Source organism: Narcine bancroftii, chromosome 5 (genome assembly GCF_036971445.1).
Source record: "Narcine bancroftii isolate sNarBan1 chromosome 5, sNarBan1.hap1, whole genome shotgun sequence".
Classification (NCBI taxonomy): Eukaryota; Metazoa; Chordata; class Chondrichthyes; order Torpediniformes; family Narcinidae; genus Narcine; species Narcine bancroftii.
Window position 1 is genome coordinate 41,259,296 of NC_091473.1, and position 24,576 is coordinate 41,283,871.

Genomic DNA, 24,576 nt, shown 5'->3' on the forward strand with positions numbered 1-24,576 from the left:
GCCTTAAGGAAGATGAAGAAGGCAAGAATATGAGAGAATTTATAAAAGATTGGATCCCCAGGGTCCTGGGAAGACCAGAATTACAGGAAGAAACGGAAATAGAGAGGGCACATAGAACTTTAGCCCCGAAACCACAACCGCAGCAAAAACCAAGATCCATTTTAGTAAAATTCTTAAGATATACAACAAGAGAAAATATATTGGAGAAAGCAATGAAGAAAGTAAGAGAGGACAAAAAGCCACTGGAATATAAAGGTCAAAAAATTTTTTTCTATCCAGACATAAGTTTTGAACTCCTGAAGAAGAGGAAGGAGTTCAATACAGCGAAAACGATCTTATGGAAAAAAGGATATAAATTTATGTTAAGGTACCCAGCGGTACTTAAAATAATTATTCCAGGGCAACAAAACAGACTATTCTCGGATCCAGAGGAAGCAAGGAAATTTGCAGAACAACTACAAAACAAGCAGAGAGATGAAGACATGTAATAAGAGTAAAAATGACCACGATCTATATGTATGGGTGTAAAGGGGTATATGTGTGTGTATATATATAGTGTGCATACATGAATGTATCCGTATTTAGAGGAAAATATATAGAGTATAGACAAGAAGTAATAAGGGAGGGAAATGGAATAGAGGGAATAAGGAGGGAATTAAAAGAGTGACCTTTGTTACATACGAAAATTGAAATCTTTTCTGGGGGGGGCTGGGTGGGGAGGAGTTACGGTCACTGCAAAATCAGCTGACGTTTGCGAGTGAATTCGCAAATCCAAATGGAGAGGGGAGATGTGGTTGTCCGACAAGGGATAAAGGACAACTCAGGAGGGGGAGGGGAGATTGGGGTTAAAGAAGTTTTAAATAGGAGAATAGGGAAAATGTTTGATGTTTTAGAAATGTTGTCTTATAAAGTGTTCAAAAGATATTACTCAAAGAAAGAAAAGCATATTCTCTGCTTGCAGACAATGCATATGTTATAACTAAAAATAATTATGAGCTAGATTTCATTAGGACATGGGTAAAAGACAACAAATTTAGTCAAATAAAAACAAGGGTTTCCACTTGACCTCACCTACCACTCCATCAGTCTCCACATCCAACACATTATCCTTTGTAATTTCCACCACCTACGATGGGATTCCACCACCTACGATGGGATTCCACCACCTACGATGGGATTCCACCACCTACGATGGGATTCCACCACCTACGATGGGATTCCACCACCTACGATGGGATTCCACCACCTACGATGGGATTCCACCACCTACGATGGGATTCCACCACCTACGATGGGATTCCACCACCTACGATGGGATTCCACCACCTACGATGGGATTCCACCACCTACGATGGGATTCCACCACCTACGATGGGATTCCACCACCTACGATGGGATTCCACCACCTACGATGGGATTCCACCACCTACGATGGGATTCCACCACCTACGATGGGATTCCACCACCTACGATGGGATTCCACCACCTACGATGGGATTCCACCACCTACGATGGGATTCCACCACCTACGATGGGATTCCACCACCTACGATGGGATTCCACCACCTACGATGGGATTCCACCACCTACGATGGGATTCCACCACCTACGATGGGATTCCACCACCTACGATGGGATTCCACCACCTACGATGGGATTCCACCACCTACGATGGGATTCCACCACCTACGATGGGATTCCACCACCTACGATGGGATTCCACCACCTACGATGGGATTTCACCACCAGACCACAGAGACTGCTCCCTCTGTGACTCTCACCCAATTATTCCTTCCCACTAATTCCCACCTTTGCACCCACCCATGACTGCAAGAAATTCTACACTGACACCCACACCTCCGCCCTCACCACCATTCAAAGCCCCAAACAGTCCTTCAAAGTGAAAAAACACGTGAATCTGCAGGGGTCACCGACTGCATCTGGTGTTGCCGATGTGGCCTCCCTACATCAGAGAGGCTGGATGCAGGCTGGAAGATTGTTTCGTTGAGTACCTTCACTCTGTCCACTCAATGGCGGGTACATCCCAATGGCCAACCATTTCAATTCTGTGCCCCACTCCCACATGTCTGTCCAAACCAAAGCCACCCATAAATTGCAGGAACAATACTTAATATCCCATCTGGGCACTCTAACCAAATGGCATTAACGTAGACATCTCTGGATTTGATTAGGTGTTTTTTTTTTCCCTCTCTCTGTCTACCTCTACCTCCCCCCCCCTTGCCCCCCTCTCTCCCCCTTGCCCCCCTCTCTCCCCTTGCCCCCCTCTCTCTCCCCCTTGCCCCCCTCTCTCTCCCCCTTGCCCCCCTCTCTCCCCTTGCCCCCCTCTCTCTCCCCTTGCCCCCCTCTCTCTCCCCTTGCCCCCCTCTCTCTCCCCTTGCCCCCCTCTCTCTCCCCTTGCCCCCCTCTCTCTCCCCTTGCCCCCCTCTCTCTCCCCTTGCCCCCCTCTCTCTCCCCTTGCCCCCCTCTCTCTCCCCTTGCCCCCTCTCTCTCCCCTTGCCCCCCTCTCTCCCCTTGCCCCCCTCTCTCTCCCCTTGCCCCCCTCTCTCTCCCCTTGCCCCCTCTCTCTCCCCTTGCCCCCCTCTCTCTCCCCTTGCCCCCCTCTCTCTCCCCTTGCCCCCCTCTCTCTCCCCTTGCCCCCCTCTCTCTCCCCTTGCCCCCCTCTCTCTCCCCTTGCCCCCCTCTCTCTCCCCTTGCCCCCCTCTCTCTCCCTTGCCCCCCTCTCTCCCCCTTGCCCCCTCTCTCCCCCTTGCACCCCTCTCCCTCTTGCTCCCCTCTCCCTCTTGCCCCTCTCCCTCTTGCCCCCTCTCCCAACATCCCCTTCTCCTCCCCTCCCTCTTGTCCTCCTCCTCCCCCTCTGCTTCTGCCTCTCTGCTCCTTCCCTCCTCATTCCTCTGCCTCTCTGCCCCCCTCCTCATTCTTCTGCCTCTGCCTCCACCCCTGCTCCTTTGCCCTCTGCTTATCCCCATCTCCTTTCCTCCAGCTTCTAACCCCCTTCCCACTCCATTCAGAAAGCTGCCTTCTCCTCCTCCCACGTCCTGGCTTCTTTTTCTCTTCTGACCTCCCATTCATATCCATCTCTGACCACTTGCCTGTAGGCCTGCACTCCTCCCATTTTATTCAGGCGCCTGCTACTTTTTGCTCATACTCTTGACGAAGGACTCAGGCCCAAAACATTGCTTGGCTATTTTTTTGTGTATTGAAACTAAAACACTTTTATTGTTTACAAGTAATAATTATATTTAATGTTAACAACAAGTTATTCACCTTCATCAACTGAGAGCTGGTTAGCTGTTGAAGCAGAATCAACAGATTGCACAGGGACTTTCTCTGCACCAAATGACCTTTTATCAGGGAAATAATTTCTTGCAATTTGAGGAGAAGCAGTGGATCCAGATGAACTTTTCCTGGGACCAAAGAAAATTATATTTATACAGCCATATGCAAGAGGTCGGTAAATATTTTTTTAAAATATTTGAATGAATAGGAACATTTCTGACATTTGGAACATCTTTAAACTTGTGGAATGCTATGGAATCACAATAGATACGGTTGAAGAACACAAAATCATTCAAACTTATAATTTCCCCCATGTCCTTGAGAAATAAGCTTGATGGGCAGATACAATGTCCAAGAATCTCATCTGTCATTCTTATGCAATATCTCACACTTATTGCTGAGAATTGGGTGACAAAAACAATCATGCAAGAAAAGTCATTTAGTGTACAAAAAAATCAAATAGGAGATATTTAATGTTGCCCATATTGGCCAAACTGATGGATCTGTCTCTGATCTGAAACTACATTTGTCCCAAACAATTTTGTGATCAAGGTTTTCGAATTCCAAGTGGATTACAAGTATCACAGAATTTACAATCCATAAATTTTACCAATCCTTGCATTCCTGTTTATGAAAAGAAACATCCCAAGAGTCTTTTCTCATTAGGCCCTTTCATGCCACACCCTGACCTGGAGGCCGTCTATAACCACGGAGGGAAAAAAATAAGCATCTTTCATGGAGCAGCCCTAAAAGGCTGCTCTTGCGTCACATTCATGTTGAGCCGCGCTTCATAGCGACCTCTGGAACCGATGAAGGCGGAGCGACTGGTGCCATAACGCCTCCCGCAATAACTATGCAGCAGAGTAATGGCCACCTTCCCTACCCATAATTCCCCCAGGCAGCTGGAACCGCTCTTTGTTTCCCAGAACAGTTCCAGCTGCATGGGGGATTATGGCTCGGGAAGATACCCATTGCTCTGCCACATTTTGAGCCGCTGATGAGTGGCCCCAAAGGCCAAAGCGGTTTGGTGATGTCCCCCCCCCCCCCCCCGCCGGCTGCCCTGCCCTGATGGCTCCCACCAGCTGCTCCTGACCTGACAGCCCACTGTCCTGATGACCCCTGTCCTGACCTGATGGCTCCACCAGCCAACCCTCCCCTGAGGGTGCCATGGAGAGAGATGGGTGAGAGAGAGGGGGGGAGTTGGGTCATTGGCTAACGGCATCATCAGCCCGCCCCTAGCCAGCTGCTTGCAACAGCATTACATTCATGTGAGGTGGCTGAGCACACAACTCCGCCAATGATCCTTCCCCAAGAGGGATTGCAGTCGGCGCCTTGGAGCTGCTGCATAGTTATGGCGTATTCATAGATGCAAGTCTCCCGACGCAAGGGTGGAGAATCTCTGCCTTTGCAGTCGGGTTTTTTCACTGCACAAGACTATTGAAACAGCCTGTATTATCTGTCTCAAACTTAAAGCCTTGTCTTTTCCACAGGATAGGGTGTGTAGATATTTGGAAGATATTATGGAACTGCTGACATTTTATCCAGTATGAAAAGAATGGAAAATACCAAGGGAAGAAAAGCAAAAGCACTAGAATTGTCACAGCCACATTTGAAATGCATTTCATATACCTGACTTTAGCTACACCCAGGACTGGAGATTTGGTAGTTCTTTCACAGCTTTTGAGTTTTATACGCAGCTCATTCATCTCTGCTTCTTTAAACTGCAGTTCAGATTCCAGTGACTGTACCTTAAATTTAAACAGAAGTCAATGACTATAAACATGCATTTTACTCAGAAAGGTGAGTTGATAGTCACTATAAATTAGAGTGAAACATGAAAGTCTGCAGGCACTGTGATTGTAGTAAAAACACACTGAATTACTGGAGGAACTCAGCCAGTCTTTCAGCATCCATAGGGCCTGAGCCCATCTTCAAGGAATAAGCAGAATGAGCCAGAAGCAGGAAACCTCAGAATACAGATAATGCTGGCTGGGGGAGGAATCCAGACCAACAAAAGGTGTTAATTGGATACGTTAAGGGGAGAGGTGAGAATTGATTAGGTCTGTACAAAGAGAGACAAGGAAAAGGGAGAGAGACAGAGTTGGAGGAAGCAATGGTGGAGAAGAAATGGGCTGGGAGGGGTTTAAATGAACTTCAGAGAAGTCAATATTAATGCCATCCAGTTGCAGGGTGCCAAGTTGGGAGAGGAGGTGTTGCTTCTCTAATTTGCAGGTGGTCTCAGTCTGGCAGGACATGAGACCATGGACAGCCATTTCAGCGAGGTAATGGGATGGGGATCTGAATGAAATGGGTAACCACTAGGTAATCCACATTATTGTAGCAGACGAGAGCCGAAGTGCTCAACAAACTGACCTTCCAGTCTGCACCCTGTCTCTCCGATATAAAGGAGACCTCAATGGGAGCATTGGATACAGCAGATTCACAAGAAAAATCTTGCTTCATTTGGAAGGACTATTTGGGGCCCCGAATGGTGGTGAGGGAGGAGATGTGGGCACAAGTAGAGTATCTTCTGCGGTCACAGGGGTAGGTAACAAAGGAACAATTGGTGGGGATGGAGGAGTGGACAAGGGAGTCACGGAGGGAGTAATCCCTGCAGAACGTGGAGAAGGGTGGTGAGTGGAATATGTGATGGGATCACATGGTAGGTGGCAGAGGAGGATATTTTGGATGCGGAGGCTGGTGGGGTGGTATGAGAGGACGAGGAATCCCATTCTCGTTGCGGGTGGGCGTGAAGGGGACTAGGGCAGATGCATGAGCATGGAGGATATGTGGGGAGTGCAAAGTTGATGGTGGAAAGCAATTTTGTTTGAAGGAGGACATCTCTGATGATCTGGCATGAAAGTCCTCATTCTAGGTGCAGATGCGATGGAGACGGAGGAATTAAGAGAATAGAATGGCATTCTTACAGGGGTGTGAAGAGGTGTAGTCAAGGTAGCTGTGGGAGTTGGTGGGCTTGTAGATGTCTGGTAAGAGTTTCTCTCCTGAGATGGAGACTGCAAGATCAAGCAAAGGGAGAGTGTTGCTTGGGATGGACCAAGTGAATTTGAGGTTGGGGTGGAAGATGGCAATAAAATGAATTCATCATAGGTGCATGAGGCAGCACCAAAATAGTCATTGATGTAGCGGAGGAAAAGTTGAGAGGCTGCCTGTTTAGGCTTGTAGCATGAATTGCTCCATGTAGCCAACAGAAAGGCAGGCATAGCTGGGGCCTATGTGGGTACCCATGACCTGGAGGAATAAAAAGGGAAATTATTGAGGATGAGAACAAGTAACTAAAAGCCTTTGGTATGGAGAATGGAGGTACATAGGAATTGGATGCCCATGGTAAATATGAGGCAATCAAGTTCAAGGAACTGGAAGTCGTTGAACTAATGGAGGGCATGTCAAGTGTCCTAGATGCAAGTGTGGAGAGATTGGACCGGGGGCGACAAAATAGAGTCGAGGTAAGTGGAGACCAATTTGGTAGGGCAGGAGCACGTGGAAATGATGGATCTGCTGGGACAATTGGGTTTGTGGATCTTGGATAGGAAGTAGAAATGGGCAGTGTGGGATTGGGAAACAATAGGATGGAGGCGGTGCCAGGAAGGTGACCAGAAGCGATGAGTTCAGAGATGGTGTGTGATACAGTTGATTGATGAATTTTGGTGGGGTCCTGTTGGAGGGAAAAGTAAGAGGAAGTGTCTAAGATTTGTCATCTGCCTTCAGCCAGATAGAGGTCAGCACAACAAACCACAAAGGCACCACCCTCCAGGTTTGATGCTGAGGTTAGACTTGGTGTAGAGAGTGGAGGGCCAGGTGTTCCGAGAGGATGAGATTGCAATGAGTGAAGGAAGTTGTGAAGTCAATACAGTTATGTCTATAAATTTAGAAAATACATACTGATGTGCATTTCTAATAGGATTCCATCATTAAAAAAAAAAGCAGCAAAAAGCCTTGATGACTAGTTAATGTGCATTAACTAATATATGATTGCCAGGAGCTTCATGAAAAGAAAAATATGTCTGGGGGTGATTCCATCATTCAACCAGCTATTAGTTGCAGTGTATGTTCACATTAAGGGGAGAATAACACATGCCATAACTGTGTCAGCCACTTTCACCTAATGATATTCAATACCTGAAAGAAAATCATATCAGCCATAGGACTGCTTACAACACATTATGTGTCCATTTAAAAATCAAAGGAAAAATTTAAAAACAAAACTTCTTTAATTAAGCATTTTGCTTTAGAAAGTTGAAAAAGCTATTCAAACAGTGAAAGGATTACAACTGGTGTTTTTTTTTTGTCAATGCACTTTTGTTGTTGCCCAGCAGATGTCATCACATTTACTTGCATGTTTGGTAAAACTCAAGAAAATGAAAGGAATTTGAGACTCTCTTCATTTCTCAACAACTGGATCCTTGACTTTCACATCTGCAGACCTCTGTGTGAATCAGCACATCACCTCCTCCACATTCTACAAAATGGGCGCATCCCAAGGCCGCGTGGTTAGTCCCCAATTCTACTCCCAGTATACGCATGACTACATGGTCAAGTACGGCTCCAGCTTAATCAACAAATTAGCTTACTTGTCCATCGCACAGCTACCTTCGGGTAGCTTCTCTAGGTTCAAGAAGTTTCTTTCTAATAGTATTCACATGCCACTACAAAAGTACTATAGTGAACATTTTTTTTTGCAAATACTGTGAATTTTAATTTTTTCTGTTTATTTATTGCCTTTTTAAAATTTAATTAAGCATTTCAATTGTAGTATTTTTGAGGTACCTGTTCAGCTGTAGCATCAATTTTGGTGCATATGTACATTATACAGTGAAAAATCAATCAGAATAAATTATCCCAAGATATTTTTATTTTAAATTATGTCTTTATGTATATACGTGATTATGTACTGTGTATTGTGTGTATGTGCATGCACTGTGTTCTGGGGAAATACTGTTTCATCAGGTTGTTCACATGATTAGAGCCCGATAATGAGGTGAGAAAATCCTCATGCAAAACATGGATTAAATGGAATAAATAGCCTGTTTCTGAGTTACAGGCTCAATGCTACTTGATTGATACATTTACCAAATTTCAGTGAGCACTAAGCACAACCAATGGACTGAAGACAGGAACTTTTCCCACAGATAAAAAAAGGAATTGTAAAACTTTTTGTTCCATCCTTTGACACCAGCTATAGAATATCAAAACAAAGAATGGAATGCCAATGCATATTTACAGGTAACCATCTCAAATTAGAAGAGCGTGTGCATTATCCATGTAATAATCTTGAGAAATACCAAATTTTAGAAGTTAAAGAGGACGAAATAGGAATTGGACTTGGCTCTATAGTTTTAACATGTCCCATACCTTTTTGGAGAACTCCTTTTCTCTTTGGCTTTGTGCTTCATTTTTCTCCTTCTCACTAAGTAAATGCAGTCTCTTCTGCTGATCAAGCTCAGATTCCACTCGCCGTAAACAATCCCGCAGAATTTTGATTTCACCACTTTTAATCTGCAGTTCCTCTTGTACTTCATTAAACTACATTAATAAAGCATTTCAATGTACAGAGAAAATCAAATAACATGAAATCAAACATTTTATGTGCACATATCCATTCAGCATGCAAAGCCTAAGGTACAAGAAAATAAAATCTCCCATAAATGCAAACATACAAAGACTAAATGAAGTACTAACTGTGACTTTTGTGTGTATACACACACACACACACACACAGATATACACACACATAGATATATATATACACACACACCCACCCACCCCCACATACACACCCCCACCCCCACATACACATCCCCCATACACCCACATATATATATATTATATATACACATATACAATATACACACACACATATACATATATATGTACACATATACATATAAAAGACTTTTTTTAATATATTGCAGTTGAAGGTATATTACTTCTAAATGCAGAAATAATGAACTAAAATATATATTAATGGCAACAATTTTATTAATATGTAATCCTTAATTCCCCATTATATTAATCTACAATTCCACAAGATGATAAAGTTTATAGGAACAGAAAACCTAAACAAATCACCACAAAATCCCCCAAGCAGATCAAAAATTGACAATTACATCAACTAGACCAGAATTTAGCACCTAATCAAGTAAAAAACTCAAGGTCTCCTGGAGAAAGGTAGAGCCGAATTCACTCAGTAAAAAATTGATTGGAATAATAAACAGTACGCTAACATTAGGAATACAATGTGAGCCTAGTACAGTTCAATAGATGCAATCAGAAAATATCAATTGACATAATTCAATTTGAGAATCATCATTAATTGTTGAAATGTGTGATTATACGGAGGTTCAGGAAAAAGCATGATCCAAAAACCCATAAACAGATGCATAATAACTTAATAAAGAAAGCATGTAGGGAATTGTGAGAGAGTGGCTGAACAGAATGGAGATGCAGGCCGCTAGTTCAGGTATCACAATGGAATGTTCATTTAAAACTCGTGCGATTGATTTTCAGGCTAAGAGCCAGAGCATGTGTATATCCCACAGCTTCCATCACACTGAGGCAAATGCGCACGTCAACTTCCGGCCTGATCCAGAAGAGATGGATGTGCGTTGCCATCTTTGCCGTAGCTGCCCCAATGACCGCACATAATAAGCAGTGTTGGTTCGTCCCAGCACACCTGTGCGTCGCCATAAGCTTTTTGTAAAGTTGAGTACAAACAAGATCTCCAAACATAATCTAGTATCAAAATATATTCTGCTACATTTTTCACAATATCTATGCAAATTGAGGTGAAGGATTTTTATGTTCTCATACTGATGAAATGCTTAAGCTCCTTTTATTAAAAAAAAATCAAAGAATATTCAAAAACTGCTTTTTTTTTTATTTATAATTATACACTTCTGATTCTCCAAAATTTAAAAATCCTTACAGAGAGTAGATATGGGGGAAGCAAAAATGCTTCTTGGTCTTTTGGCTCAGATCAATTGTTGTATAATTAAAGCTTTGTTAATAAATGGATCTTGAAGAAGCATATTTTTTGTAATTGCATCCAGCTCACAAGAATAAAACCATGTCACTGAATACAATGAAAGCATTATAAAAATGAAAGTGTCAAGCTATCAACAGAGATTATGAATGTACGAAATTGCACTAAAAGTTTCAAAGAATCCAAGGGGAACATCTGGTGTGCATTTCTGCAAACCCCGTTAATTGCTTTGACACTGCCTCAAGATGCTAAATGTCACAAATACATACAAACCCAATACCAACTACAAAATACATTTAACATTCCAGAAAGTTAGCTTTCGCACAAACACTATTATAATTCAAGATGGAATAAATTGCCATCCACTGATACAACATGAACACAAGCAGAAACTATTCAAACGTGAGCACTGCATTCTTAGTAACAGATCCATTATGATAGGTGGTCAACAAGCAAATAGCAGACAAAGTCTAAATGCCAACTGCAGCAATTGCTAACTTGATATGCTAAAACCATAATAGAAAAGCACAATGTACATATAGTACCTGAAGCCTCAGCTTGTTATGTTGTTCTTGAAGAACTTCAAATCCAAATGAATCAGCATTTTTACAGTGAATGACACCATTCTCTATGAAAGAAAAGGAACAGTCATTTGCTGTCCAAATTGGAAGGTACAAAGTCAAGTTGTTCAATCTCATCCTGTACTGGGTTCCTAGATTTCCTCATCAGCACAGTGCCCAATCAGTGAGAATTGGCAGCATCTCCTCTTCTTTGCTACCATCCATACCAAAGCACCTCAAGGCTATGTGCTTAGCCCCTAACTCTATTCCCTCTACACTAATGATTGCATGGCCAAGTTTGCCTCCAATGCAATCTATAGATTGATGACACCACTGTTGTTGGCCAAATAATGGAAAAAGGTGAGCCAGAACAACAATCTTGCTCTTGATGTCATAAAACCAAATCTCTTTGTGAAAAGGGGAGGCTGAGGGACCACATACCTGTCTTCATTAATAGGATGACAATAGATAGGATTAGTATCTTCAAGTTCAAGGTACTAACCCTATCCGTCTTTGTCCTGGGAACTTAAAGGTACTAACCCTATCCATTGCCATATATCTAAGGACATTTTTTTTTAATTTTTAAAATGTAGACATACAGCATGGCAACAGGCTCTTTCAGCCCATGACCCCATGCCACCCAATTGAACTACAACCCTCAGTACATTTTGAACATCTTGAGTCAGCACATTTAGATAACCGTGATGAAGACACACCAAAGCCATTTAGATCCCTTCACACAACTTCCCCTTCTCTGATTTTGTCACTTTAAATTACTGACCAATTCTTTTTACAACATCTATTAATCACATCTTATTCTGCTCACTGCATTTCATTAATTGCCTAACCCAATTCACAAACACAAAATTATACCAATCTTTATGAAAACTGAAGGCTGTAATTTGTTATAACACAAAGAACTGAACTGTGTCAGTGGATGCTTTACGTGCATGCAAAGAACCATGGGAAAATTACAGTAAAACTCCGGGTATCCGGCACCAAAGGGGACTGGTACATCCCAGATAAGTGTATTTTCTCTTCCTCTTACAATGCCTAACTAATACACCTGCATTATGAATAAACAGTTTAAGGCAAAATTCCATTCTGTACTTACACTGAACAAACTTCAGTTGCATGAATATCGAAACTTTAAAGCATGGGTGTCAAACTCAAATTCACAGAGGGCCAAAATTAAAAACTTGGACTAAGTTGAGGGCCGAACTAAATATTTATTGAAAATTTTCAACAACATCTTCATGTTTTCTCTTCTTTCAACATATGTAATGTTAAACTTTTTCTTATTAAAATAAATGTTTAATAATAGTTTTGGATAAACTCTTTCCAGAAGCATTAACAAATGAGAAATAAAATATTCAATAAATAATATTTCTCTATAGAGGATTTGTCAAATGTTGCTAGTGTGCTGTCGAATAGTAAAATCTGAGGGCTATTGAGAATGTAGGAGAATAACATGATTCCTGAAACAATAAAATGGGTGACTGATTGTGGGCATGAACTCTAGCAGGGTTATTTGCCATGCCCTTTTTCCATTGGTACAGATATCCTTTGATTTACACACTTTTCAAGTTTTATGCCTAATGAGCTTGTATCCAGGTGCAGGACCATTTTTAACCAGGAATATATTTATCACTGTGACATGAAACTATTGGAAGATCGTTTTATCCTGAGATTAAAGTTCATAATACTTACTCAGGCCTGTGTGCGAGAGGGCGGGGTTTGCAGGCAATCGGGTTGGACAACGACAGTGCGGGGGCATCGGCTCTTGCTGCAGGGCGGCATCTCGGCGGATCAGCGGCCCCGTCACCGAGAGTCGCGGGTCGGCCTGCAGGAGGGAGGGGGAGTGGGCAACGGTCCTGGCGAGGTCAGGCCCCCTGAGTTTCTGCCGGATCCCCCTTGACCTGCTGAGTTTCTCCTGGACCCCCCTTGACCTGCTGAGTTTCTCCCGGACCCCCCTTGACCTGCTGAGTTTCTCCCGGACCTCCCTTGACCTGCTGAGTTTCTCCCGGACCTCCCTTGACCTGCTGAGTTTCTCCCGGACCCCCCTTGACCTGCTGAGTTTCTCCCAGACCTCCCTTGACCTGCTGAGTTTCTCCCGGACCCCCCTTGACCTGCTGAGTTTCTCCCGGACCCCTCCCCTTGACCTTCTGAGTTTCTCCTGGACCCCTCCCCCTTGACCTGCTGAGTTTCTCTCGGACCCCCCTTTGACCTGCTGAGTTTCTCCCGGATCCCCCTTTGACCTGCTGAGTTTCTCCCTGACCCCCTTTGACCTGCTGAGTTTCTCCCTTCTGGTGTTTTTACGAGAACCACAGACTTTCGCTCATACATTGATGAGGGGGATCAAGGGCCAAACATTGTCAGGTACCTCTCTGTTGGATAAAGGATACGGTTTAACCCGCTGAGTTTCTCCAGTGTTGGGTTTTCACGAGGTAGAGTCAAAGGGCCGAAGGGCCTGTTTCTGATCTGTAATGTTCTACGGACCCTGCTCTTCTTTCCGTGCCGGTGTCCCAGGACCTTTCCAGGGCAGTCTCCGAGCTCAGGACCGCACTGGGATCCCGGTCAGCGGTGGAGGAGCAGGTGAGCGTGGCTAATCCCGATCCAGCCCACGCCACTCCAGAGATTGGCAGGGGGTTCCACCCTACCTGCCCGACCAGCCTCGCTCTCCACGTGTACTCCGGGCACCCGCTGCTGGTCCGGTGGGAAGGCGCAGGGCGGCCGGCGCCCCCATCGCCCGGCGGGGAGCCCCAATCTTCCCTCCGGCGTCCCAACTCCATCTGCAGCTCCAAGAAACGCTGTGCCACTGGAGTTCCGGGCGCTGGGAAGCGGCCTTGGCTTCCCCTGACACCGGCCAGGCCGCGCTGCGGTGGGAGGGTGGGCAGGGGGACACGACAGCGTGTTTATAAAACCACCCACCACTACTTTTCAAGGACCAGGATTTCTCTCTCTCTCTCTCTCTCTCTCTCTCTCACCCTGGGACACAGCGGTTACTGTGCATGCGCTATACTGGCGCGGCGGCCAGCGGGCCACCTCTAATACATTTTTGATATGATCTTGTGGACCAAATATAATTATATCGCGGGCCAAATTTGGCCCGCGGGCCAGAGTTTGACATGTGTGCTTTAAAGCATCTTACTTTATTTTGAGTCACATTCTTTGAAAACATTTAACCATCACTGCATCTGCAGGTACCTCCCCCTCCACAGAGACTCCCAAAAGACAACCAATAACATTATAAATAATTGACCCCCTTTCCCCAAAATTCACAGATAAAGGTACAGACCAACACGACTCTTACTAAGCAGGGATAAGGAGAGACTTTAAGAGAATCACCCCAACAGCGAGCGGCATCAACCAGTTTTTCATTCTGGGTGTCGCCATTGCTGTTTCACCCAACTTTATTCAAACAGCTGCTATGAGCAAAGCATGACCAAGGCACTCGCTGGCTGAATATTTGCTCCCATCTTCACCAAAAATTATGTATTACTTCAGAGAACATTTACTTTTACAATTTTAAACGTGTATTTTTTACCTATTATCTTATTCTTACTTATTTAAATTTTTAAAATTTATTTTCCTTGATTTTTTTGCCAAGCGCTTGAATTTCGAATACCAGAGGTTTTATTGTATACACAAAATCCACAGATAATGGTACAAATTGTGTATTTTGCTGATTGTCAATGCATCAAAAAAGAATGTAGCCACAATTATAGACAGATAAATAATGGCTATTGATTCAAAAATATAAAAATTCTGGGATCAAATTTTATACCATAAAAGTGGAATCTGACGATTTGATCACTTTAAAGCAGATCTCTAATCCTTCTAATTCTCCAAAACCTTCGCAATGGCTACACTGTCAGATTTCTGGCCCAACTTAAATACATGGACAGATTGAGAATTGTTAATGCACTTTTAGCGATCTCGTTTTGTTACCGTCAAATCAATCCAACTTCCAAATCTATTTATACCCTTGGTTGTTGGTTCAGTTGAACAATCTTAATTGTAAATTAAATTTCAACTGCTTAAATAAACTACCCAATGTTGTTCACTTTCAAATCTTTTGTCTCAAACTTCATCCACAGCTATTCAAAATACCAGGAAGGCTAATGATTAAATTACAAGATCACAGGCCTCTTGAAGATACTTGGAACATGATTAAAACACTGAATACTGATCCCACAAAAACTGGTCTCAGCAGTCTGAAGTTATGGAAGCAGACACCAAAAAAGTAAAAGTTCTGGATGGATGTAGTCAATTTAATCTATTATACTACTACAATGGCACAAATATGAAAAAATTCTGCTTCCTTGGTAGTGATGCCAAAACAATATTGGCCCAGTATCAGAGCTTTGTCATTGATTCTTGCTATGCCAGCCTGAGGTAATGTCACAGCTGCCTGCTGCATTAAGCTAGAAAAGCTACTGCCTCACAGCTTCAGTCATTCGGGTTTAATTCTGACTTCCGATGCTGCTCATGAGGAGTTTGCACTTTTTCCTTGTAACCAAGTCAGTTTTCCTAAAGTGATCTATCTTCTTCCCACATCCAGGGTGGAGAATCAGGGTGGAGTTGAGGGGTATGTGATGGAGAATAAGCTACAGGGAAAAAGGCAGGTGAATGGGATTCAAGGTATGCTCTGAAAGCCAGTACAAACTTAGTGGACCTAATAGGCTCCTTCCCTAAGAAATCCTAACAAACAAAAGACAAAACATTGGTTTTTGAAACATTTATGAGAATGATCAATTTCAAATTCAAAGTTACAAGTACTACAATTAGAAAAAAAACATTTACATTACCATGAAGTTCTTTCCCTTCATTTTCACAGTTTATTGCTCTTGTGGAAAAAGTGGCAGTTTTTGTATTTGCATCATTTTTTACCACTGACTTTCCTTTATTATTCTTATCAGTCACTGATGCTATCATGGCATTGGACACAGGCTTCATATCCTGAACTAAAACCTGCGAGGCCAGAATATCCAGTTCCTTCAAGTCATCAGCAGTGAAATCTTCATGATCCCCAAAAGGATCTTCATTTGCTCTCGCATCTTTTGCTTGTTCTCCCTTGTGACGCTTGTTCGGTGGAAATCCATCAGACTCGTGACTTATATTCTTCCTTCCTTGGTTTGACAATTCGGAGAAGGTTGGAACTGGAATGTCTGATGGCAAATTTTCCACACTATAAATAATAGAAGTGTTTCGTTTCTTTCCTGAGTTTATAAAAAGAGAATTTGATGACATTGTTCCAATATTTAACTCTGCAAGAAGAACAGCCAATAAATATTGCATGAATAATTTTCTTCAATTCGTCAATTATCTTTCTAATCAATAGACTTTATCCTAATCTCACACCATAAAATATCAATATAAAAAAACATTCCTGAAATAATACTGCTCCAGAAAAAGAATCAACAATAATTTACAACTGTCCAACATTCACAATGAGCAAAATAGGTGACCGACCCCTGATTAGAGGGATGACCTGATACCATATGACGGAGACAAAACAGGGAAGACAGTAACAATCTTTGTCTCATGGTGGGAGTGTCATAGGCTTGCGGTGAGAAGGTCTACAACAGACAAGGGTGAATTGTCCACTCAAAGAGAGAGTGGTTAGTCTGGAATACACTGCCTACAGAGGTCATGGAGGCAGATACTAACAACATTTTAGAAGCATCTAGTGAAGAACAAATCACCAAGGCATACAATTGGGGAAAAGGAGTAGAATGGACATGATGGGCCAAATGGCCTATTTTCAACACTCTTACTATTAATAATTCTAAAATCCAGTGAGTATAGACCCATTATGCTCAATTGTTCCTCATAATTCTTTTGTCCCAGGAATTAATCTGCTCAACCTTCTCTGAATTGCCCCAATGAAAGTATATCCCACCTTAATCAAGGAGTTTATTTCCATTCTCAAAACTCCAGGTGCAGTCTTACTGAGAGCCTGAACAGTTGTAAGACTTCCATGCTTCTATTTTTCATCCCTTTTGCATCCTAGTTATTTGCTACTCTTCACATTTTATATTTTCCAACAACATAGAAGATTGTTTGACCCATTGAATTATATGGGGGCTCTCTGGTGGTTATCAACTCCACCCTAATCCTTCACTAACAATAGAAACAATTAATCATCCAACCAACATGCCTTCAGGAAGTGGGATGAAACTAGAGCATCTGGAAACATCCACATAAACACAAGGAAGAAAGTACAAACTCCTGGCAGATATCACAAGATTTCACAACTGAACCCTGGTACCTGGAGCTCAGGCAACACACTGTCTGATGTATATTCCTGTTAACTATCAACTTTAAATATGCAAAGATGTCTTTCATATAGCAGTACAGTCAAGTGTCACTTAACGTCCACAATACATTCTGTGAAACTGAATGTTGTGCGAACACTACATTATATACTAATGACAGGTGACAAGTGGCAAGGGTACCAGAGTAATTAAACCATTCAGTGACAACAACATTTGGTGCTGTGGTATTCCTGCATTAAAATAATTGTTGCAGCACATTTTCACCTGATAAGCCACAGCTTCAAACATCATTAATTTTGTACTGGATCATGGTGCCTGGCCTAATTTTCTGCAACACTTCTGCTAGATGCCCAGAGTTCTGCAGTCTTGTCGCACCTGGGTGTAGTTCCGACTGACAAAAGCAATTTGTATTTAAGTAGAACATGAGACAAAGCACACACAATTAACACCCAATCAACTTCCATAAGAGGTGTCAATTGTCCATTATATAATTATTAGATGAAGACAATCAGAAGCCTCTTTCACATTGCTGACCAGAATGCGGCTGTCGAGAGGTCACCTGAAAGAGCCTGATGCAGCTCGGAGGAGCATCTGAGCTGTCCTCCGAGGCACCTGAATGCAACCACCTGAAAGTGGCTGCTAGGGGGCGGCCTGACAGCCTCCCTCCCCGCGCCCGACAGCCCCTGCCCCGATGTCCCGCGCCTGACAAGAGCCAGAGTGCGCTCCGAGGCGCCTCTCCTGCAGCTGTCCCTTTCAGGTGGGCAGCACAGTGCTTTCAGGGCTGCCACCTGAAACACCATGACCAGGGCTGTATCTGCTTCTGCAGGCGCATTCTTGGTGGAGAATGCACCTGAAAGCTGCTAGAGTTAAGCAGTATTTTAATTCAAATGTTGTCTCAAATCAAAGGCACTTGATATGTTAATCTCCTCTCTCAGGAACAGGTCTGGGCAATTAACATTGATAAGATACCATGTCCTAGCCAGAATGTCCTCTTTATAGGAATACCATGGCATTCATCACAAAGAGTTATTCCCAAGATCAAAATTTCCCACACTCACTATAATTTGTGTACGTTCTTTCATTGCCACTCTTACATTCTCATGCTGGCTATAACATTCCGACGCTCGCTATAAATTGCGTCTTTCCTACGGCCGCTATAAATTGTGCATGTTCTTTCAATGCCGTTATTATATTCCAATGCTCGCTATAACTTCTCACCCTTGTTATAAATTGCCGGCGTATCTTTTCCACGGCCGCTATAAATTGTGTGTGTTTCTTTCAATGCCGCGATATTCCAACACCCGCTAAAATTTGCTGGTTTGACTTTCCCACGCCTGCTCTTTAATTGTGCATGTTATTTTAACATGTAAAAATATTCTCGTATAGCACGTATACACACACATATAACGTTGAAGGGGGGGGGGGGTGTTCCTGGTTTGTAAAATATGCATATAACACACACATGTATATGCATAAAAATACAGTATTTTGCAGTAATGACAAACAGTGGCTGTGACAGAGGATCACTGAGCAAATTCATTTATGAGAGATACGTCCGCTATATCCTGTTCTCTGATTGGAATTTCTTAAGACATTACCTGAATGGATGTTATGTGGTGCATAACTATATTCTATAATTTTCTCTATTCAAAAACCTATTCTCTTCAACAAAACATTACCTCTTTCGAAACTATCTGCCAAACTTGTACCACATTCACTAAATCTATATTTATCCCTTATGATCTTTGCATACTCCTGTCAACTGCCTTTGTTTTGTCAAAAAGTGTAATAACAAAACACACCCATCTTTCACTTTTGTCATTATCTTTGATTGTAAGTAGTTGACAGCCTTGGGTTGTACATGAACATGTTCCATTTTACCAGAATATTGCCATTAAAGTGTAAGCAAATATAAACACAACACCATGCCTTGCAAATAGAGGAGATGCACCTGCTCATTCTACTCCTCCCTTTCTATCACTGTCTATAGGCCCTTTCAAGCTGCCATGAAAAATGTGGTTAACCAGGAAACTTGCCCAGTTTGCACCCCAGTTACGTGACAGTTAGAAAGGGTCTGACCTGGTCAACTTCATTGGAATCCAACCGGGTCCCTGACCTACCTCAGAGGTAGTTAGGGAGCTTACCTTGGTCGTGTCTACAAGTGATTTGAAAATGAAAATGGCCTACCCACTTATTCCAATGACATTAGCGCTTGCAGCCAGCATCCGAACATCCAGCAGTACTTCCGCTAAGTACATGATGCGTCATTAAGGGGGCAGGATTCCTCCTTAAAGCGCCAGGTTGGTGATTTAATAGGTAGATCCCCCATGCAATTTAAAAGGTGCTTTCAGCATCTTTGCCCCAGTAATCGCACCCGAGTCCCAGGAAGGCTTCCCCCAGGTGCTGCAGTTTAAAAGAGGCTACTGAACCCAATCATTCCAGGTGAATCAGTGGTTCAGTACACAAAAGTGCTGGAAAAACTCTGCAAGTAATGCAGCATCCATGGAAAACAATAGGCAGTTGATGTTTCAGGCCTGTAGCCTTCTTCAGGTGTGCCAAAAATCAGGCAACCCCCCCAATAAGGATGGGGGGGATGGGAAGGGAAGAGGAGGAATGCAGGCCAGTAGGTGATGTGGATACTATTGGGAGGGGGAAGAGAAAGGAGCTGAAAGGTGATAGGGGGAGGGGCTGAGAAAGATGCTCTTTGATGGAAGCTGGAAAAAGGGAATCAGATGGATGAGCCCCTTCCCCCAGTCAGAGAGCATCTATCTAAATGTTTAATGGCTCAGGCAGCATCTGGCAAGGGTAAAAAAAAAAGTTAATGTTTCAACTGGATACCATTCCATTAGAATTGGAAAATATTCGACTTCAACTTTTCATCTTTCCCACGGCCTCAATTGGTATTTAATTAAAGCCTGCAACAAAGTAAAATTTTCAATCTTGACCCAAGATAACGAACATCAAGCCTACTTCTTACTCTCACTTCTCCAAAGGTGCAGCCAAACCGGCTAAGTGTTTTCACCACGTTATGTTAATATGGGGTCAGGAGATTACCTACTCTATAATTCAACAGCTCGGGACCAGGTCACTCATTCACCTCCTCCACCGCGACGAGAAACCAAAACAGTGCAGAATCCCAAGTGCATACTCACGGGCTCTTAAAATGCGAAAAACTATTTGCCGCCAACCATGTTATCCGCATGCAGCAGCGCGTCCCCAGTTCAGCCGGTCCATCCCACTCACTTCCCTCCATCGAGCTTCTCCATTGGTGCGCTGCACACCTACGGTGTCCCTCAAGATACAGAATGAACAGTTCGAAAATGCATTTTGAATTGCAGAAAACTTTGGATTGAGCGTGTATTGCCACGTATAAATAGAAATGTTTTTAAAGACAGAAAACGTTCGAATTCCTCAGCAAATCATTAACATCTCAGGTCAAAGACTCCCTTAATTCTGACAATAGGTACTTGACCTGAAACTTTAACTCTAGTTTCTCTTTCCAGCTCGACTTCAGAATCAGAATTTATTGCCATGAACATGTCACGAAATTCGTTGTCTGCGGAGTTTGACTAATATTTTTTTCTTTATTTCAGATACCCCGACTTTGCATTTTTTTTTAATCCAGGCATTTTCGTTTGATAACCATCAAGCAGTCATGGAGTCTTTGCTATCACCAAATCTGTGTTCAGCCATCATCCTCATGTTGACCTGCACCACAAGCCTGTTAAAGTAACATCTTTTTTAAAAATTGAAAAAAAAAACTTGTTGCAAACTCGATTGTCTTGATTCCAGAATAATCCTCTTATCTGATTTAAGAATATCAGATGTAGCACAATGAGTTGTGCAGCATGTTTGGATAGTGCAGGTGTGGGTTGCAGCACAAGACAAAGCAAAAGCCACATTAAGGCACACTTCTATATTATTATCATCATCATTATACAGCCTGTATACTTGAATTTTCCAGCTGGAAGTACAGTATAAGATCCTGTTTAGCATTCTGAAGGCTTTCCCACATCTAGCAGATCCAAAACAACAGAGCTGTTCTTGAAAAAAATATGGTCTTTTGCTTGGAGCATTTCATTTGATGTCCCACATATAGCAAGAATGCAAATAGTTTCTGGAGAAAAAGAACTCCCATAAACTAAACCTTACAAATCATTCTGGATATTTTACTTTTAATCCAACACACATGCAAATATGTCTCAAATAAATTGTTTGTTGGTGTGCACTGTGACAAACCAGATGCTATTTCATTCTGAATTCAAACATTTCAATGCACAGCATCCTTCAAAATTGGTCTCTCTAGCAAGCAGATACAAATACTGTATATGCAATTTTGGAACACTGAAATATTAGCATTCAAGTCATTGCAAGGGCCAACAGTATTCTGCAATCCTCCCAAAACAAATGCACACATCCAAATGCATTTAATTTAAAATAAATATTTCACAGTCCAGCAAAATGTAAATGCAAATTTATCTGTTTTGGAAAATATTTGGTGTTTGTTTTTGACATAAATGCTACAGACTTTAAAGCTTATTCAATCACAGAAAAGAGTCACAGTATATTTTAAAGAAAATATTTCACACTATTATTTACTTGCAATTTTGTGAAGATGCTGTGTTCAGATTACCTATTATGTTTGCTTACTTAACCACAGGGAGGACACTTCAAAGGTGATTACTTAGCTGTGAGGCAAGAGTAGATAGAGGACCAATAAAAGGTGATGCTAGAGAAATTATAATGGTGATAAGGAGATGGTAGAGGTACTGAATGACCATTTTGCATCAGTCTTCACTGTGGAAGACATTAACAGTATACTAGACTTTCAAGGGTGTCAAGGAATCCTGTTGTCAGCCTATATCCAAGGGAGAGTTAGGAAAATGGAATATAAAGCTAGATTGTTATCTGATCATTCACCCCTGTTATTAGCAATAGAACTGGAGGACATCCCACCAAGAACATGTAGATGGAGATTAAACTCCATGCTACTTAAAAGACAGGAATTTAGAGAACTTATTGAACGCCAAATTAAAATGTACTTTGAAATAAATACGGAATCAGTGAAAGACAAATTTATTTTATGGGATGCAATGAAAGCCTTCATTAGAGGGCAGATAATAAGTTATGTAATTAAGATGAAAAAGGACTACAATCGGAAAATAGAACAGCTGGAAAGGGAAATAATAACTACAGAAAAAGAACTAGCAACAAGGGAAGATACAACAGAAAGTAGAGAATTGGCGGACAAAAAAAAAGATTTAAACATAAAGATAAAAAATGAAATATGGGAAAAGTTATGCTCTGGAACTATGAAAAATATAACAAATATGAGGTTACGCATGATACAATATAATTGGTTACACAGGCTATATGTTATGCCCCAAAAGTTAAATAAATGGGATCCAACATTATCAGATAGCTGTAAGAAGAAAATGGGAACAACAGTACATGCAATTTGGGCATGTGAGAAAGTGAAAAAGTTTTGGGAAGATCTAAATCAGGTATTAAATAAAATCACAAAAAGCAACATACCAAAATATCCAGAGATCTTTCTTCTAAGTAATATAAGAAGTAAAGAATTAGGCTTCAAACTGGATGAAGCTCAAAAAAGATTTATTATGATAGCCTTAGCTGTAGCAAAAAAAATGTATAAATTCAACTTGGAAATCAGAAGAGAGCCTGAGAGTACAGCAATGGATCATAGAAAGGAATAAATGTATTCCATTGGAAAAAATAACATATAATTTTTTTAAATAACATATAATTTAAAAATTAAAGTCACATTATTTGAACAAATTTGGGAACTGTACATGGAACATAACAGAGAGGGCTTCGCAGATATAAAAGATGACACAATTTTCTTGTTTATTTTCATTGTGTGATGACATTGTTTAATGGGTTTATTGTATTGTATATGTTGAACATTTAATGGATTTGAAAGGGGGTGGGAAGAAGGGAGGGAAGGGAGGGGGGAAGAAAGGGGAGAAAATGCCACTGTGTATATTCAAAAGGGAAATGTTTGTGTGTGTTTTGATTAATATGGTTCATAGTGTGAAAATTTTTTTTTAAAAAGGGTGTCAGTGAAGAGAGATGAGTGCAGTCATAATCACCAGAGTGAAGGTGCTTGGAAAAATGAAAAGTCTAAGGGTAGATATGTCTCTCAGACTAGATGGAATGCACCCTCAGGTTCTGAAAGAAGTAGCTTTAGATATTGAGGAGGCACTAGTAAATATTCTTCCAAGAATCAATAAACTCTGGGATTGTTCTGGAAAATTGCCAATAAAACTCTGCTATTTAAAAAGGGAGGCAGCAGAAAATAAAGTATGAACCTGTTAGCCTAACATCAGTGATTGGGAAGATTTTAAGAGATGATTGTCAAGGATGAGGTTATGGAGTAACTGAAGGTGTGTGACAAGATTGGCCAAAGTCAGCATGGTTTCCTAAAGGAAAAAATCTTGCCTGACAAACCTACTGCAATTTTTTTGAGGAAACCACAAACAGGGTAGACAATGGGCACGCCGTATATGTTGTACATTTTGATTTTCAATGGCCTTTCACAAGGTGCTGCACATGAGGCCATTTCTTTTCATGTTACATGTTAATGATTTTGATTGTGCAATAAATAGCTTTGTAGCAAAGTTTGCACATGATACAATAAGAGGTGGAGAGACTGCAGAGAGACTTTGATAGATTAGGAGATTGGATAAAAAAATGTGCCAAATGTAATACAATTTTAAAAAGTGTATTGACATGCTCTTTGGAAGAAGGAATAAAAGGGCAGACTATTATTTGGATATATGGAAAATTCAGAGGGACTTTTGAGTCCTTGTTCAGAATACCCTAAAGGTTAAGATTTGGAATAATGATTCCTGGAAAGAAGGGATTAACACATGAGGGGCAGCCTGTACTCACTGGAGTTCAGAAGAATGAGGGGGAGAGCTCATAGAAGCATTTCAAATGTTGAAAGGCCTGGCTGGACAGAGTTGTTCCCCATGGTAGGGGAGTCAAGGACAAGAGGGCATAATTTCAGAATTGAAGGCGGCCATTTTAAACAGATGTGGAGAAATTTTTTGAGCCAGAGAGTGGTGAACCTCTGGAATTTGTTGCCATGAACCAGATTGTTGAGTGTATTTAAGGCAGAAACTGATACCTATTTGAATAGTCAGGGTATCCAAGGTTATGGGAGAAGTCAGGGGAAAGGGGCTGAGAGGGAGAATGGTTCAGTTCATGAAGAAATGCAGAGCAAGCTCAATGTGCCAAATGGCCTACTTTTGTTCCTATATCTTATGGTCTATGTCACAATAAACTTTTGGGAATCATTGTGTGAATCATTCACCACAAAATGATCCAATACACCAATAATGTCAATGCTGGTCATTAAGTACACACCCATATTAATCCCATTCACCAGAATTTGGTCCATAGTTTACCATGC

At 41.9% G+C, this 24,576-nt stretch overlaps 1 protein-coding gene across 8 annotated transcripts in view; it reads right to left on the reverse strand.

Moving 5' to 3' along the window:
- Positions 1-24,576, reverse strand: part of atrip (ATR interacting protein) — a 67,801-nt gene that overhangs the window by 40,859 nt on the left and 2,366 nt on the right. For 4 of the 8 annotated variants that reach the window (XM_069937239.1, XM_069937235.1, XM_069937234.1 and 1 more), the window contains exons 2-6: positions 15,669-16,127; positions 10,843-10,925; positions 8,668-8,838; positions 4,927-5,045; positions 3,286-3,425 (exon numbers count right to left, since the gene is read on the reverse strand). In XM_069937239.1, coding sequence (XP_069793340.1) covers positions 3,286-3,425; positions 4,927-5,045; positions 8,668-8,838; positions 10,843-10,925; positions 15,669-16,127 — 972 coding nt within the window. Of the gene's footprint in view, positions 1-3,285; positions 3,426-4,926; positions 5,046-8,667; positions 8,839-10,842; positions 10,926-15,668; positions 16,128-20,290; positions 22,196-24,576 lie in introns of those variants that run through there. The other 4 variants (XM_069937236.1, XM_069937237.1, XM_069937238.1 and 1 more) reach the window with 3 other exon arrangements.